This window comes from Acomys russatus, chromosome 9 (assembly GCF_903995435.1).
Source record: "Acomys russatus chromosome 9, mAcoRus1.1, whole genome shotgun sequence".
Taxonomy (NCBI): domain Eukaryota; kingdom Metazoa; phylum Chordata; class Mammalia; order Rodentia; family Muridae; genus Acomys; species Acomys russatus.
In genome coordinates, this window is record NC_067145.1 from 7,113,923 (window position 1) to 7,130,410 (window position 16,488).

Here is a 16,488-nt window from a genome sequence, read left to right on the forward strand (position 1 = left end):
GCACGTACAAGGTCATATGACGGAGCACTGGCCTTCCTCGTGCTGAGCCGGTGCCGGCCACACTGCTGTTAAAACTCCTCCTCTGCCTGCTTGCTGCGCGAGTGCTTGAGCTGCTGCAGCCGCTCCACAGTTGCCTCCACAGTGCGCTCTCCATGGACCTTATTGTCTCTGGTGCGGATGTTCACAGTACCACTGGCTTTCTCTTTTTCACCAACAACTGGAAGAGACAACACAAAGCTCTGTGAGACTTAAACTGACAGACCTTGAAGGACTTCTCCTGAACAGCAAAAATTATCCCAATGGACCCAGACTTCCCTGTAATTTAAGATGCACTGAGATGAACAGGGGACCATCTACACTCAGGCTTACAAAATCTATTTATTTTTTAAAAGGACCTACTTAAAGTAACTAAAACTTTCATCCAGAGTCACATAAGCCAGTGAACTTAATACAAAATTATCATATAAAAGCAATCCCATGTAGGGAGACATCAAACTGCCCTTCAGCATTTTCATTTTTGTTTCTATCCTCGCATTGCCCTGCCATGCAAACCCAGGACACTGAATATTTATAATCATGCTTACAGGAACCCAGCAAGTGCAATCACTGGACCCAATCAGCGGGACTGCAGAAAAGTAAGAAAAACACACGAGGGAGCTGTGTGGTTTGAGTGAGGACAGCACCCATAGGCTCATGTTTAAATGCTTGGTCCCCAGTTAGTGGAACTGTTTAGGAAGGAGAACAAGGCGTGACCTTGTTGGAGGAGGTGTGTCACTTGGGGCCCGCATCAAGCCCAGGCTCAGTGTGTCTGTCTGTCCTCCCTCATGGCAAGGGCTTGTGGGTCAGATGTAAGCTCTCAGCTCCAGCTCCAGTGCCATGCGTGCCTGCCCGCTGTGTGCTGCCCTTGATGGTCATGGACTAACCCTCTGAAACTGTAACCAAGGCCCAGTGAAACGCTTTCTTTTCTAAGTTGCCCTGGTCATGGTGTCTCCTCACAGTAGTGACTACAAACAGGAACTATAACAGGAACTGGGTAGATTCATGACCTACACTAAATGAGCTTAAATCTCAAGATTTCAGCAGCTTTCCTACAAGGCCTGAAACCTTTGCATCTTACCCAGGATGAAGTTGTACTGAGCTAACTGTGCGTTTCTGATCTTCTTATTCAAGGTACAGCCTGGATCCAGGTCAATGTCCGCCATGAAGTGAGCTTCATGGAACTGCTGCCGAACCTAGTAACAGGGCAGCAGGGTTAAAAGAGAATTGCAGATCATTTTGTTACAGAATTTAACACAGTTTATGACTTTAATTATGCAACCGCTAAAAATAAATGCTAACACACATGCCGCAGCTGGTAACACGAAACTGTGACTTGGGTTCACATTGTGAGAGCTAATGACCACATTTTGGGAGCTGAGGTTGTGGTGCCCAACGTGTAAGAGCTTGATGCCCAGCACTTGAACAAAATGGTAGAGTTTTCTCTTGTGAGATATATATTTTAGAAATATTTACAAATTCTTTTTAACCCTTATGGGTTCCAGGGATTGAACTCAGGTCCGGGCTGGGTGGCCGGCATTCTTATCTGTGAGCCTCCTTGCTGGCCACTTCTACAGGATCTCTTGTTTCTGACAGTCTGTGTCCTCCAGACGACAGAGGCCTGTGAGCTTGCAGGCAAGTCTCTTGTCTGAGCCTTTCATCTCGCTATAGGAGCACTGGGGCTGCATGGCCTTTTAATGTGCATTCCAGGGATCACCTTCATATTGTTAGGCTTGCTCAGCAAGTACTTTTAACTCGGTGAGCCATCTTGCCACTGTCTACCCCACCTACCCTTTTTATATGGTTGTCTGTGCTGGCTGCAAACGTGTGCACTCCTCCTATTTGACCCACCCAGCTACTGGGATCAGGCTTGCTGCCGTGCTCAGCCCTCCTCACAACCGACTGCTGAGCATCTGTAATTGTTTATGGAGTAATCACTAAAGCAGACAGATTATTCTCATCTTTAAGGTGCAAAGTTCACACAATTGTTTGCACATTTGCTAGAGGGGCACACACCGCCCCGCCCTGCCACAACAGAAAGATGAAAAGAATTTCCAATAACAAATTACTAAATAAACAACTATCAGGCAGCTCAGTGTGATGTGCAATTCTGATGTAGCAATACAGTTTAGGCTATATTTGCTGATTTATTTTTTTATGACCCCAAACATTAAAATACACAAGTTTATCTGAAGCACTAAGTGTCTACATGGGTCACATTCAGGCCTATTAGACATAGAAAAACCACATGCTTTGATGCAGTGAGCCTTTGATCTGACAACAATATATAGCACATCAATCTAACAGCTTACAAGCAGCCACTGGATGGGTGTGGGTGCATGCTGACAACCGCAGATATTCAGGAGACTAAGACAGGAAGGAGAGTCCAAAGCCATCTGGACTACACAATAAGACTCCCATTGCAAAAAGCTTAAGAGCAGATTTAAACTATAAGCAAACGCCTACTTAAGGGTTACCTTTTGGGCATATTCATCGCATGTTGGTCCCACTGGAACCACCATCACCTGACGAGGAGAGAGCCAGAAAGGCCTAAGAAAGGAATTAACAACAGTGAGCGTGGGCTTGGGCACTGTCTGCTGCTGCTGAAATGTGTAAGTTGCTTTCAGGCCTTGATAACTTAGCTTTTAAAAGAAAAAAATATCAAAGACAAGGGAGGATGGATTGGAAGAAGAAAGCTAGCTGTATGTAAGATCTGTAATAAGTTCTGTGCTGCCTAGCGGATGTAAAGCAAACTGATAGCAATGGGCCTCCCTCCTGAACTCCGGTATCACACAGCTGCAAGCTAGGACAGCTGGAACAGGCAATAAATTCGACATTACATGTGGGTTCTCCCAATTTATCCTGAGTCTGGATTAAAAATGAGCGTGCAGAGAATGTGTGCCAGGGTTCTACTTGATTTTGTTGACAGCTATTTAAACTACAATTATCTGACCAGGGCAAATCAATTACTGAATGACAGTAACCCACAACATTACTTTCCAAAAGTTTCAATCCTGCTAGCTCCTATGGAAGGCTGCACCAAGGATGCCGATAACCGTGGGCTCATTTTAACTGCACAGTAGGTTTAGATGAAACAACTGAGAACTGTCTCTGGCTCAGCACGTTTTCTTTACTTCGTTTTCAAAAAAATATGGCAAAACATTTGCTTATTCTTATCAGCAAAAGTAAGCAGATAATTCAAAAACCTATCCATTCATTCAGGGAAAAAAAACCACAAAGCCAAGAAAGCAAACAAAAGAAATTATGTATGACTCTTACTAAACAGTAATTATTACTGCCAAGTTTTACATACTGTTTTTTTTTTTATTTTTAAAAATTAATTTTATGTGTATGAGTGTTTTGTATATGCGTTCTATGTGTGCCTGGTGCATGTGCAGGTCAGAAGGTGGTATTGACCTCCTCTAACTATAGCTATTTTATTGGGCTAGGAACTGAACCCAGGTCTTCTGCAAGAACAGCCAGTGCTCTTAATTGCTAAGCTGTCTCTATAGCCCCTTATGTAAAATTCAAACAAATCAAGTTTTGAAATAAAAAAAAAATTACTAATAACAAGTGCTGCAGGGTGTGTGTGCTGAGGATTAACATGGGGTCCAACTTGGAGCTACCAGACCCCCCAACCCCAACAAGTAATCTTAATACTGAACGTCAGGCTGCAGTCTGACTTTCTCCTCGTTGATTAGAAGTGACCGAGCAGAACCACCTCCCTTCCCACTCCATAAGCATGTGTTAGGGGGCCATCCCTTCTGGACAACCTAACAGAAGGGAAGACAAACAGAAGGGCCTTACCATTTGCCGCCATAGTTCTCAGTGAGGATGGCGATCATTCTCTCCACTGAGCCCAGGATGGCTCGGTGAACAATCACTGGCCTTTTCTTATCATCACCATCATGGCTACGGAAGAAGAGGAATTTGTTTATCTTATTACACACACTCTCCCGTGTACAGCCTGAGGATGCTCAGCGCAGACAGCAGAAGCTCACCTTACGTAAGTAAGATTAAACCTGATGGGCAACTGGAAGTCCAGCTGGATGGTCGCACACTGGTGGTAGCGGCCAATCGCGTCTTTGATCTGAATGTCAATCTGCAAGGCAAACATGGGGTTCTGATAAGATGCTCTTAACTTTCTCTTACTTTCCAATTTGAAGTAACGTTTTTATATCCACAACAAAATTCACATTACCCAAATAGTCTAGGGTACTGACCTTGGGACCATAGAAGGCTCCATCACCTGGATTTAGTTCCCACTTTTCACCGAATTCATTCAAACTGTTTTCAAGTTGCTACAGACAGAGCAGAAACAATCTGAACTTTTGTTCATCTGCAATGTTCCCGCCTAATCTGGATATAAAGTCTCCTGGTGTTTTCCTGAGCCCTACTGTCTGCTGTGTAAGTCTGTCTGCGGAAGGGCATCCTCCTGACCAACCAAAGCCTGCTTTAGAGGAACTGACCAAGTATGAAAGCGTCCAGTCAACCCTGAGGCACCGAGAGCTTGGGGAAGACAGTGGCCACTCAACACCAGAAACGCCACCCTTGCCTTTTGCCTGGACCACCAGGGAAGACTCCCTGGCACGGTGTGTGTTCTTAAGCACGCTAAAACCTCACTTACTTTCTCCGCGTGGTTCCATATTTCAATATCTCCGAGGAATTTCTCTGGCCGAGTAGAAAGATTCAACTTAAATGAAAATCCAAAGATAGTATATACTGTGCGAAGAAAATCCAAACAACCTTTGATTTCATCCTCAATCTTAAAAGAAAAAAAAAAAAAGGTGGTTACTTTCCCTCACCTTTTAGCCCTCCTGTGAGAGAACTTTGCTCCATGGGCCTTATACCTGCTCCATGGCACAGAATATGTGTGCGTCATCCTGTTGGAATCTGCGGACCCGCGTGAGCCCTGTGAGAGCCCCCGACAGCTCATTCCTATGCAGCACGCCAAAATCAGCTAACCGCAGAGGCAGCTCCCGCCAGGACCTCGGCCGGTGATCGAACATAAGGCTGAAGGAGAAAGCAAGGCAAAACCCACAGGTGTTAGCGTGTCCATGGAGAAGGATGCAGGCAGTGTGGCCTATGGTGACTCCCAAGAGACAACAAAAACAGCATCTACAAACATCACAAAAATGAAACGCTTCCTCAAACAATGCATTTCATGACAAGAAAGGCTCTGAGCCACTGATCCTAGTTAGCCACAAGCGACATCTTCACACAGCCACAGAAACACTTGCATGAATAAAACAGCAAATCAGTTACAATGCACCTAACTGTGGCTAAGAGAGAACAAAGCAACGCATTTCCAAGGTCTAAGCCAAATCCGTGGGCTCAGCAAGCACCATTAATATGAGAACAATTGCTAGAAAGACTTAACGAAAGGCTCATAATGAAGAAATACTTTTAGCTGCACACAAGTTACTTCTAACACTGGAAAGTAGTATCAGATTCACTCTAGTGAGGCCCAGAGTGCTTTGGAACCTCAGTGCTGTGCACGACCCACTACTGGAAAAGCAGTTCCTCTCTCAGCACCCTCTGCCTGCACCACCTGCCACGGAGATGCACACGTGAACACACTTATCTATACCCGGGTCACTCTCGGGCCTCCCAGCAGTCACTTTTCGTCCACCTGTCCTAACTCAAGGCAGAGGCCACAGGGAAGGATGTACCAAGGACACTAGCTCATCAGCAATGGGTTCTGTTCAAATCGCTTTTTTTCCAAGGGAGGAAAAGGGTTTGCTATGGCCCACATCCAGCCCCCTTCAATACACTCTGCCTGTGTGCCGCTGTCACCCAGGGCCATTCCTGAATGTCCAGACCGGGCGGAAGCTACTCGGCGTGGAGGCTGTGACGACAATAACCTCGCATTTAAGTCATATTCTGATCACCGAGCTTGTTGTTGTTAGCATAGGAACTGGGCTTCACTGCGACACATTCAAACTCAGGTAGCATTATGCCTGTTCTTGTCCCATCCCCGCTAACCTCACCTGTCTTCCCCTGAGCACCACTTTCCCCTTCTGCTTTCACAGCATAGAAATTCTACTACCCTTATGTTTGCTCCTGGCTCCCTTCAGACCGCTTCATTCTTAGTCTCCTTTCTATGCTGTTATCATATATGTACGTACATGCACACACATGTGCATGCAAAACACACACACACACACACACACACACACACACACACACACACACACACACACCCCTCTTTCAAAGGGCAAAAGCAATCTAGGATCCCACATTTACAGCACAAGAAAATCTTTACCATCAATGCAAAGCTGCAGGCCTGGAGAGATGGCTCAAGGGTTAAGAGCCTTGCTACACTTTCAGAGGGCCCAGGTTCAGTTCCCCACAACCACGGTAACTCCAGCTCCAACACCCTCACCTGAACTCTGTAGGCATCCACAGGCATGTGGCAATACTTAACACACACACATACAGCTAAGTTTATTAAAAAGGAAGAAAACCACAAAGCTGCTTGATACCAGTGTCCCGGGCAGTTCATGGGCTTAAGGGCAAACTGTTCCTTCTCCACCTCAAAGGAGAACATGTTCTCGCTGTAGTGCTGCCAGTGGCCAGAGGTCATCCAGAGCCGGCTGTTGAAGATGTTGGGCGAGATGACCTCCTGGAATCCTCTTTTCCTGTATTCCCTCTGTGAGAGCAGACACACAGGGACATCAGTGCTCACCGTTGTGGAGAGAATAAAAACTTAGAGAGCAATTTTACACTACGTAGTGAAGTCACAGGCACGACTCCCATCTGTAGTTGGTAGACCAAAACTCACGGAAATAACTACCGTGGCATGGCTACCAGTATAGGAACACAGGACATCGACCACTGAGCATGAATAAGTACATAAGCTACTGTGCTGGGACCAAGCACTCCATAGTGGACATGGAAAAAGACTGTATGCGCCAAGTGGACACAAGCCATTGGGAGTATCTGTTATCTAATATACTACACAGGACCTTACATGTGAAGGGAAGCACACACTAACCCAAAATAAGTACACACACACACACACAGATATAAAGCACACGGGTAAGGAGCCATACCAAATTTACAACAGTTCCAATAGGATCTTTCTTTAAAAAAACAGTATGTGTTCCTTTTTTTCCTTTTACAAAAACTGTGGACAAATATAGACCAATGCAAATATATTAAATCTGGTGCAAATTAACTTAACACTGGTTATACCTTTCCTTTAAACATATGCTTCAAGTAGTTCTTAGTTTAAAATCAAAAAGGCTTAAAAAATACAACACACTTCCCAGGTGAACATTACCAAACCTTCAAGCTTAGCAACTCCCTCTGCACAAGCAAGAACAAAACCAAACATTGGAGTGACTCTAAATAATTTATGAGATCTTTAACATTTACATGCGTATGTGGCGTATCTATGTGAATGTGTGCCACCTGAGTGTGGGTGCCTGTGGGGACCAGGAGAGGGAGCTGGAGTTACACATGGCTGTGAAATGGGTGACTGGATGCTGGGATCAAACTCAGGTCCTCTGGAAGAGCACCGATGACTCTTGACTTGTGAACCTCCTGTCTAGCCCCAACGTTTATGAGCTTACTCTTACTCTATGTGTGTTTACTGAGTAAATGCGATGATGTGCAGGTGCCTGCACAGGCCAGCGAAGGGGATCAGATCCTTTGGAGCTGGAGTTATAGATGGTTGTGAGGCACACTATGTGGCTGCTGGGGACCTGAGCAGAAATCGCTCATAACCAGAGTAACCACCGTGCTACTGTTTAAGCTACAACTTAAAAAAAAAAAAAAAAATTAAATTATTTCTCTTCCCCTCAAATACACACTTATCTTTTCTTTAGCAGACCCGGGTTAACACAATTACTCTATATCCTAACTGGTCAGAAGACAGTAACAAAGAACACTCACCCTGATAAATTCCATAAGTGTATTATAAATGTAGGCTCCTTTTGGCAGGAAGAAGCAACTTCCAGGGCTGAGTTCGTGGAAGAAATAGAGTTCTTGGTCCTAGATGAGGAGCACAAGATTGTTTATAAGTTTATAAGTGATTGGTGAGCCTCAGTTTAGAATTCTAACATTGGTTCCACACTTCAACTGTGCCAATATTCAATAGAACAAAGCACGCCATTGTTTCTTGGGTGCAGTCTAGTATAGAACTGCAGATGACTAACAATTTAGCACAGATCTGTTACCTCCTTGACAGTCTTCAGTCCAGTCGAGTTTAGCAAACAGTGACATGGAATGAAGTCCCTAGAGCTCAGAGATCTGGGTTTTGTCATCCATTGTTTTGCTCTTTGTTTGTATATGAACCGCAGGAAGGAGAAAAGGAAATCATTGTGATGAAGAAAGACAGAGAAGTGGCTAGAAGCCCTCAAGAAGCCCACCAATCACTATCAGCTCTCAAGAAGCCCACCAACCACTATCAGCCCTCAAGAAGCCCACCAATCACTATCAGCCCTCAAGAAGCCCACCAACCACTATCAGCCCTCAAGAAGCCCACCAACCACTATCAGCTCTCAAGAAGCCCACCAACCACTATCAGCCCTCAAGAAGCCCACCAATCACTATCAGCCCTCAAGAAGCCCACCAATCACTATCAGCCCTCAAGAAGCCCACCAACCACTATCAGCCCTCAAGAAGCCCACCAACCACTATCAGCCCTCAAGAAGCCCACCAATCACTATCAGCCCTCAAGAAGCCCACCAATCACTATCAGCCCTCAAGAAGCCCACCAATCACTATCAGCCTTCAAGAAGCCCACCAATCACTATCAGCTCTCAAGAAGCCCACCAACCACTATCAGCCCTCAAGAAGCCCACCAATCACTATCAGCCCTCAAGAAGCCCACCAACCACTATCAGCCCTCAAGAAGCCCACCAATCACTATCAGCCCTCAAGAAGCCCACCAATCACTATCAGCTCTCAAGAAGCCCACCAACCACTATCAGCCCTCAAGAAGCCCACCAATCACTATCAGCCCTCAAGAAGCCCACCAACCACTATCAGCCCTCAAGAAGCCCACCAATCACTATCAGCTCTCAAGAAGCCCACCAATCACTATCAGCTCTCAAGAAGCCCACCAACCACTATCAGCCCTCAAGAAGCCCACCAATCACTATCAGCCCTCAAGAAGCCCACCAATCACTATCAGCTGCCTCACTGTCATTTCCTTCTAGCAGTCAAAGCAGTAGCAGATCTAGCAGCCAAGGCCTGCTAGCAGTAGACTTCATTTTATGGGGAAAAAAAGTTTAAAGAACCAATGTAACTCCAACTAGACAGGACAGTCATAGGCAGCTAGAGACGAAGAAAAGGATGGGGCAGAACCCACTGGTGACCTACGACACCCCCTGAAGAAACTAGCAGACTGAGCTCTCAGGTTCAGACTCTACAGCAACAAAAGGAGCTAGTGAGTGGGTCTCCACAGTCCTGCCGGCTCTGAGGTGCTGCTGATAGGAAGCTGGGTCAGGAGCAACAGTAACCGCGACAGACTCAGAACAGTCCTCTGTGAAGTCCAACTTAGTGCTGAGCAGGCTCGACTCACAGGAGCTGGAGGAAGTTCAGACTGGACACACTGCTGTTCCGTAACGTACCCTCCCAATTTTCCGATGATCTCGGTTTTTGGCTTCCTCTTGGAACTTCTCCCACTCTTTCAGAAGTTTGGGGTCGGGGAATGAAATGCCATAAATCCTCTGGAGGGTTTCCATGTCTGCTTTGCCTTCCCAGTACGTGGAGGAATTCTAAAAGCAAGACCAATGACAGCACAGCGTTTAAATTTGTAAACATCTCACATATGTAGTAGTGTATTATTTCTTACAATCACCTTAAAAAGAAAATCCATGCTAATTCTTTGGCAAGGAAATGACATTCAACACACAGTCCTGGCAAATGTTTCTCGTTTTGAGGTCTCCTCCAAGTGGGGAGACTTAGCCATAGAACAGAATTCTCTTGCTTGCTATTCTCCAGGTTCTTCCCGCAGACCACAATCCCAAGAATATTTCCAACGACATGGCTCCTCTCACAAAATAATTATGCAAAATGGACAAAACTGAAGCCATAAAGACAATGCAAGGCATTTGGCACTGGCTTGACTGTTCTCAGGACTCAGAGAACATGCTCATAAGTACAGCATTTCTAAGCTAGCATAAAACCAACAGGATCATCTTAGGAAAAACCTGAGTAAAGACTAGCTAAATTCCACAGTGAGTCTCAGGCTTCTACAGGCACAATGGCCTGTACTGCTGACTCTGCGACCTCTCCAAACCCCTGTCCCCACATGCTGGCTCTGGTAATGAGGACTGGGATACAAAGGACACGTGCAGTTCCCTAGTCAGTACACAGCATGAAAAACAAAGGCCGTGACCCTTTATACTAACCAGAAAACAAAATGTCAGAAAGGAAAAAACCATGAAGACTGAAGCTCTATGACACAACCCACAGCATGCTTTACCTTATGTATTTTTAGAGTCTTTATCTTGCCAGTGTGTCTGACATGAGGACCCCGGCAGAGATCTATCAAAGGGCCACACCTAGAGATGACATAAAAGGAATTTTAACAAAGCCGGATGAAAATACCAGCTGCACTCAACAGCATTTCATATTCTCACCTATAGACAGTTGTGGTCGGGGTATTTACTTTTTCATTCAATATTCGGCACTTGAACTTGTTGTACTGCAAAAGAAAAATGAGACATCACAGGGGCCTCTCATGCTTATCGTAAATATGCAGTTGGGCTGTGGATCCAAGCACGTTCCCGAGAGCACACCGATATTTCATGTTTTGAAGACATTTAAGTTTTCCCCAGGAAACTCTGATGTACTACTTCAAAGGATGGCCATACTAAATCGAAATGTTTATGGTTCGGCTTACCTTAAACATTTCTAGTAATGTTTCCTTTTTAACTTCCAATCTTTCAAAAGCTTGTTTCTCTTTAATGATTTTCTTACACAAAGTTTCCAGGGAAGAAAAATCATTGCTGGACACACCCCTGAAGAAGAAAAAAAGCATAATTTTTCCATATTCTGAATGAACCAATGCAGGGATAATTTTCCTACTACTTTAAAATACAACCTTGTGTCATATATTAGAACTTAATATTAAATTGTTCATAAATTACATTTGTATTTTCAACAGCTCCAACCTCCGTCATTATGAGTTTTTCTCACAGGCAGTGTCCACCATAACATAAAAAGGAAAGGAGAACCAGTTTTGTTTCCCAGCATGCATTCTCCGGGCACATTTCCCCTCATCCCAAAGACTCCACTACAGATAATTCTCAATACTTCAAATTCTGTCAGTAACTGTCACTAGCAGCTCTTTACTGTGAGCTGTAGATCCTTCTCCTTCAATGAAATTGCTTGAAAAGTACCATGCAGACCCAAAGCCATTCGGATTTTCCCTTCACCCAGTTCCTTAACTTACCCCTCTTCAAGGTACATGTCGTAATAGAACCCATTTTCTATCGGTGGTCCGTAACATAAACATCCACCGTAGACTCTTTCCATGGCCTCGCCCATTATGTGGGCACTAGAGTGCCAATATACCTGAAAACCAAAGAAACATGTGACGGCTTCAGTCTCGGGAGAAACATGATGAGTTAATGTTGAAAGAACAGACGAGAGCACACCTAACGCAGTGTTTCCAGATTTACAACAAAGGCTTCCAAACGATAGTGAAAGGTGTTTCTTAAACACCTGTGGCCTCCAGGTTACCATAGAAACCACCCACCGCATACAACACAATGAGACAAAATAAGTTGTCTCCCTTACTCAGCTTGTGGTCCAGTCGTTGCTGTAAGTCTAAGAAACACCACATGGAAACTTACTGCCTGTGCTTCCTCATCCTCAAACTTGAGAAGCTCCAAAGTGCAGTCCGTCTCCAGAGGGCGGTCCAGGTCCCAAACGACCTTGTTCACCTTGGCAACGACGGTGTTGTCAGCCAGGCCTTGACTTAAAATATGAAAAGAACGAGGTGGTTATTCGGCAAGACTTGATGAAGACTAATTGTTAAGAAGCACTGGTTATAGGAGTAGATGAAACAATGATGTAAAAATGGAGCCATCTCCACACTTAGCACTTGCTTCAAGTGTATCTGGGCAATGTAGGTATTAAAACACAACACAGAACCCCCGAGCCATGGCTCTAGAAATATAAACTATGTGAGTAATATTTCACACATTGTAAGTTACTCTATGTCAAACGGAAAGCAGAGAAGCCTGTGCTGTGAGGGTCACGTGTGCTCTACGTTGTATATTCTTCTTAGTTGTTTTGTTTTACTTCAACCACTTAAATGTAAGGTTTCTGGACAACACCATAGTTTGATGACAACTAGTCTTAGAGGCGTACTCTGTTCAGATAAACTGACCACCTAAGAAACCAATTGAAGCTGGACGTGGTGGCACACACCTTTAATCCCAGCACTCGGGAGGCAGGGGCAGGCGGATCTCTGTGAGTTCGAGGCTAGCCTGGTCTACAAAGTGAGTCCAGGACAGCCAAGGCTACACAGAGAAACCCTGTCTCGAAAAAACAAAAACAAAACAAAAGAATCTGATTGAGAGTAAGAAAGCTTTCCCTCTAACATAGAGGAAGAATCCAAATCTACATTTCTTTCAATCCAATAAGCTGTAAGAATATATACAGTTCTTCATTGAATTTATAAGCACATAGCATCTTTTCCATGCACGTCAGTGTCTTTTCTGACTGTCTTTGTGCGGTGCCCTCCCTTCATAAATCAGCTGAAACCTGAGACGCTGAAGCAACAGCCGGTGAACACTGGCCTGCACGTGCTGCTCTATATGACCCCAGCAGAGCACTAATAAGTTACTTCCTGAGAGAAGGCCAAGGGATGCAAGCGCCTTCAGAAATTAACACTGAGCCTCGACTAGAAAGTTCCACCATCACCTTGATCTCAGTAAAGGTAAGGTAAACCCCTTTAGCAGGAACATAAGACTATTATCAGATGTACCTGGCAAGACAGAGGCTGTATGGCAGCAGCGCAGTACTTACCTAATTCCACACGCAATCTGATAGGGTGTGGTCTTCCAGGACTCCGCGTCCACCTGTTTGCCATCAGGCAGGGTGACTTTAATCGGCTGGCTCTCTGTTGCCGCCTTTTCAGCCAGGATGGAATCATGCTCTGCTTTGAGCTTATTATACATATCAAGGCGCGTGTTGATGTATTCAGGCCAAGGATTCAGCTGTACCAGAACAAAGGAGGCAGTGAGAAATCAGCGAGACTTGGCTTACAAAGAAATAACATGCAAATCCATGATAACTCAGATTGCTTCATAGACCACCATGATCACTGACACTGACCTAGTCCTAAGTAAGGGTAAAAGAAAATGAGTGACTGTAATGTTTACTCAAAAATAAAAAGGCATAAATAATAAATAGCTGCGATGCCGACATCATGGTAATTACCATTTTGTAATTGATGGATTGTTCCTCCTGATGTCTCAAGGTTGGCCTTGCACTCGTGGTCTCTTGTCCTAACACAGAGAGGGCCAGGACTCACAGTACATGCTACCATGCCTGCTTTATGTGTTCCTGGGCTCAAAATCAGTGTCGTACATGCACAACAAGCATGCTACCAGAAGAGCTGCGTGCCTGGCATGGTCCGTTTCAAGAACTTTTCTAACTAAATGAGCTTCTAACTTCAGCTTTGAGCAACAATGCACAAAGGAAAACAATAAACTATCATATGGTTGATCTCTACGTTTCCATCTAAGTCCACCGTGAGGTCACCTTACAACCGTACACGTCTCTTCTCACTGTCATGTACCTGCAAATCATTTTTCCCTCTCAGGCTCTTAACTCTTCTCTCTGGGTTTTCCAAATAGTGCTACCTTTACAGCCTTCAGGGACCACTACACAGGGGCCAGCAGGCCTAACATCTGAGTTCGGTCCAGACCAGAAAAAGAAGGCGTACAAATTGTCCTCTGGCTTCCACGTGTGTGCTATGCTATGGACGGGGAGACACACACACACACACACACACACACACACACACACACACGCCATGCTATGGACGGGGAGACACACAGACACACACACATGTGCCATACTATGGATGGGGAGACACACACACACACCACACCTCTCATGTAGGGCAAGTGTGAGCCTGCCCCCACACCAGCCTTCAAATCCCAAGCCTCTATGACAGCAGCTTGGATTACCTCTGCCCGGCCTCCAACTCCACCTCCATCTCTGTTCTTCTTCTTGCCCCCTTCCTTCCTCTTCTCCTCACTGGCATCCACCTAAAGAGGCAAAACAAGTTCTCATACTAAAGCCCAATTTGATATCAGTCTCCAAAATTGCAGAAAGTTATCATATAAAAAATTGTCTTTTAAAAGAACAATCTCATTTTGAAAGATTGGAAATCCCATCACTTTCAAGCACAGACACTTCCTTCTACAAACTAACTTTACCTTCCTTTGGCATTAAAGGCATGTGCCACCACGCCTGGACCTAAGCTTTTCTTTACCTGATACTTGCTCTATATCAAGCTGGCCTTGAACTCAGATCTGTTTGCCTGTCTAGTAGATTAAAGGCGTGTTTGTATTCCAGCAGGATCACACACACCTAGAAGGTCTTTGGATCCGATCTCTTGCCAGAACAGCCATGTTCTGACTTAACATTCCCCAACAATTCACCCTCTGTACCTGGACAGAGCTGCCTTGCCTGGTTTACCTGACCTCCATTTTCCAAATGCAATACAACAGTCTGACTGCACGAATTCCACGTTCCCTCTCTAACTCAACTGGGCTGATCACAGAACTATGTCTTTCCAGTTGTGCCCACTAGACTCTTTGGGGGCCCTCAAAGTCAGGATTCAATCTTACTCATTTTGTCACCTGCTCTGTCTGGTCAAGTGCCAGGACAGATAAATATGCAGGGCATCTGATGGCTGTAAAAGGGGGATAGGGCAGAAAATATGAGGAAGAGAATACATGATAGTGTAAAAATGATGTCGGGGATGTCCCTAAGCAGTGGATGACAGCCCAAGTCAAAAGTTAAAGAGGATGCGTATGAAGCTATCGAGGACGCTTCCTGCATTCGGCCGACAGAGACTTTAATTGCCAAGCAGCCTGTCGAATGAGGCATCCAACCTTACTTATCTACAGCAACCAATCTTGCGCAAACTGGATCTGATCGCGGGGACTGGCTTTTTTATTCCTCACTAGAGCTTTTTGTTCCACGCAGTTTTAAGATTTAAAAAGTTCTTCAGTGTTCTTACCACCTATTTTAGGGATAAAAACACAAGTGTGGAAGTCCGAGGTTTCCATGGCTACTGAGCAAGACACTCAGGCTCAAGCCACAGATCTCTGGATGGCCCCGGGACCGCTCCTGCTAACAGGGGCTCCTGACTTACTATTAGGGATCCCCAATACTGGCTGGTCCCCCGCTACTTTCCATACCCGCCCGCCGGGCAGAGCGGGCTCCCAGGACACATCCGGCCTCCGGGCCCAACCGCGCCTTCTCACCGGCTTCTCTCCGTCCATCTTCCCCGAAGGGCTTCTAGCCTTCTCCTCCGACATGGAAGGACTGCTGAGAAACAAAACCCGAGAGCTACAAGGTACAGAAGACCCCGAGCCGGCGGCGAGGCCCGGCAATTCGGCACTGCGCGTGCGCCACGTGGCCCAAGCGGAACCAGCTGATGCAACCGGACTCCAGGCCCCGCCCTGCTGCCGCGACGCAAGGCCAATGTACCGAGCAGAGTGGCGGCCTCTTCATTTCGTCAGCCAATAGAATAGCTAGAGGAGTGACGACCCCTTCCAGGAAATCTGATTACTCAGTTCTAGACTTGTGAGTGAGCCGCTCAAGCGCACTCTTGCCCATCTGATTGGCGCTTGGAGGACCTTAGCGGCCACTGTAGTGTATGCAAGCGGCTTGGGTTGTGTTTCAGGGAGTTACTTATTGGGCAAACTGGATATGGTCTCTGGCGCTCCGGCTTATCTCAGACGCACTCCAGCCGGACTGTTGGCTGCCTGACAGTGTGAAGCGACAACAGAAGCCTTCCTTATGGGAACAGGACCGATTTGGTGTTTGTGGAACAAGCGCCATTGCTCAAACATTCCTCAGTGCATCCCAGCATCTATGGGAACATAGAAGGCACACAAATGAAGTTAACTTTGTTTGTTTTTTCGAGACAGGGTCTCCGTGTAGCCTTGGCTGTCCCTGTAGACCAGGCTGGCCTCGAACTCACAGCGATCCGCCTGCCTCTGCCTTCCGAGTGCTGGGATTAAAGGCGTGCGCCACCACGTCCAGCCCTGAAGTTAATTTTAACCTCGGACCCCACTTTCTCAGGGGCTCGAGCTTAGATTGCTCTTACTCAAGCATTTGTGTTCTAGTCGGACCACTTATCCTAATAGCAAGTTTGTCTCACTATGTAGCCAGGGATAGCCTCGAATTTGCAATATAAACATGGCTGATCTGAAGCGCCCTCTGCGATAGCCACCCAAATTA

At 45.7% G+C, this 16,488-nt stretch overlaps 1 protein-coding gene across 1 annotated transcript; it reads right to left on the reverse strand.

The window, feature by feature from the left end:
- Positions 1 to 10: 10 nt before the first annotated feature.
- On the reverse strand, positions 11 to 15,676 carry Tars1 (threonyl-tRNA synthetase 1). The gene is made up of 19 exons (XM_051150970.1): positions 15,507 to 15,676; positions 14,199 to 14,279; positions 13,030 to 13,220; positions 11,850 to 11,973; positions 11,447 to 11,568; positions 10,895 to 11,012; positions 10,632 to 10,696; positions 10,475 to 10,553; positions 9,618 to 9,764; positions 7,936 to 8,034; positions 6,522 to 6,688; positions 4,887 to 5,049; positions 4,664 to 4,801; positions 4,260 to 4,337; positions 4,038 to 4,138; positions 3,844 to 3,948; positions 2,514 to 2,586; positions 1,118 to 1,232; positions 11 to 217 (listed from the first exon to the last, which is right to left on the reverse strand). The coding sequence occupies exons 1-19, from the start codon at positions 15,558 to 15,560 to the stop codon at positions 69 to 71; spliced, it is 2,169 nt and encodes a 722-aa protein (XP_051006927.1). The 5' UTR covers positions 15,561 to 15,676; the 3' UTR covers positions 11 to 68.
- Positions 15,677 to 16,488: the final 812 nt, after the last annotated feature.

Coding starts and splice junctions, on each gene's coding strand:
- Tars1 (XM_051150970.1), bottom strand. CDS start 15,560: ATGTCGGAGGAGAAGGCTAGAAGCCCTTCGGGGAAGATGGACGGAGAG. Junction 11,569..11,849: donor AGGATGAGGAAGCACAGGCA/GTAAGTTTCCAT, acceptor TTTGGTTTTCAG/GTATATTGGCACTCTAGTGC. Junction 8,035..9,617: donor ATCATCGGAAAATTGGGAGG/GTACGTTACGGA, acceptor CTCCTCATCTAG/GACCAAGAACTCTATTTCTT.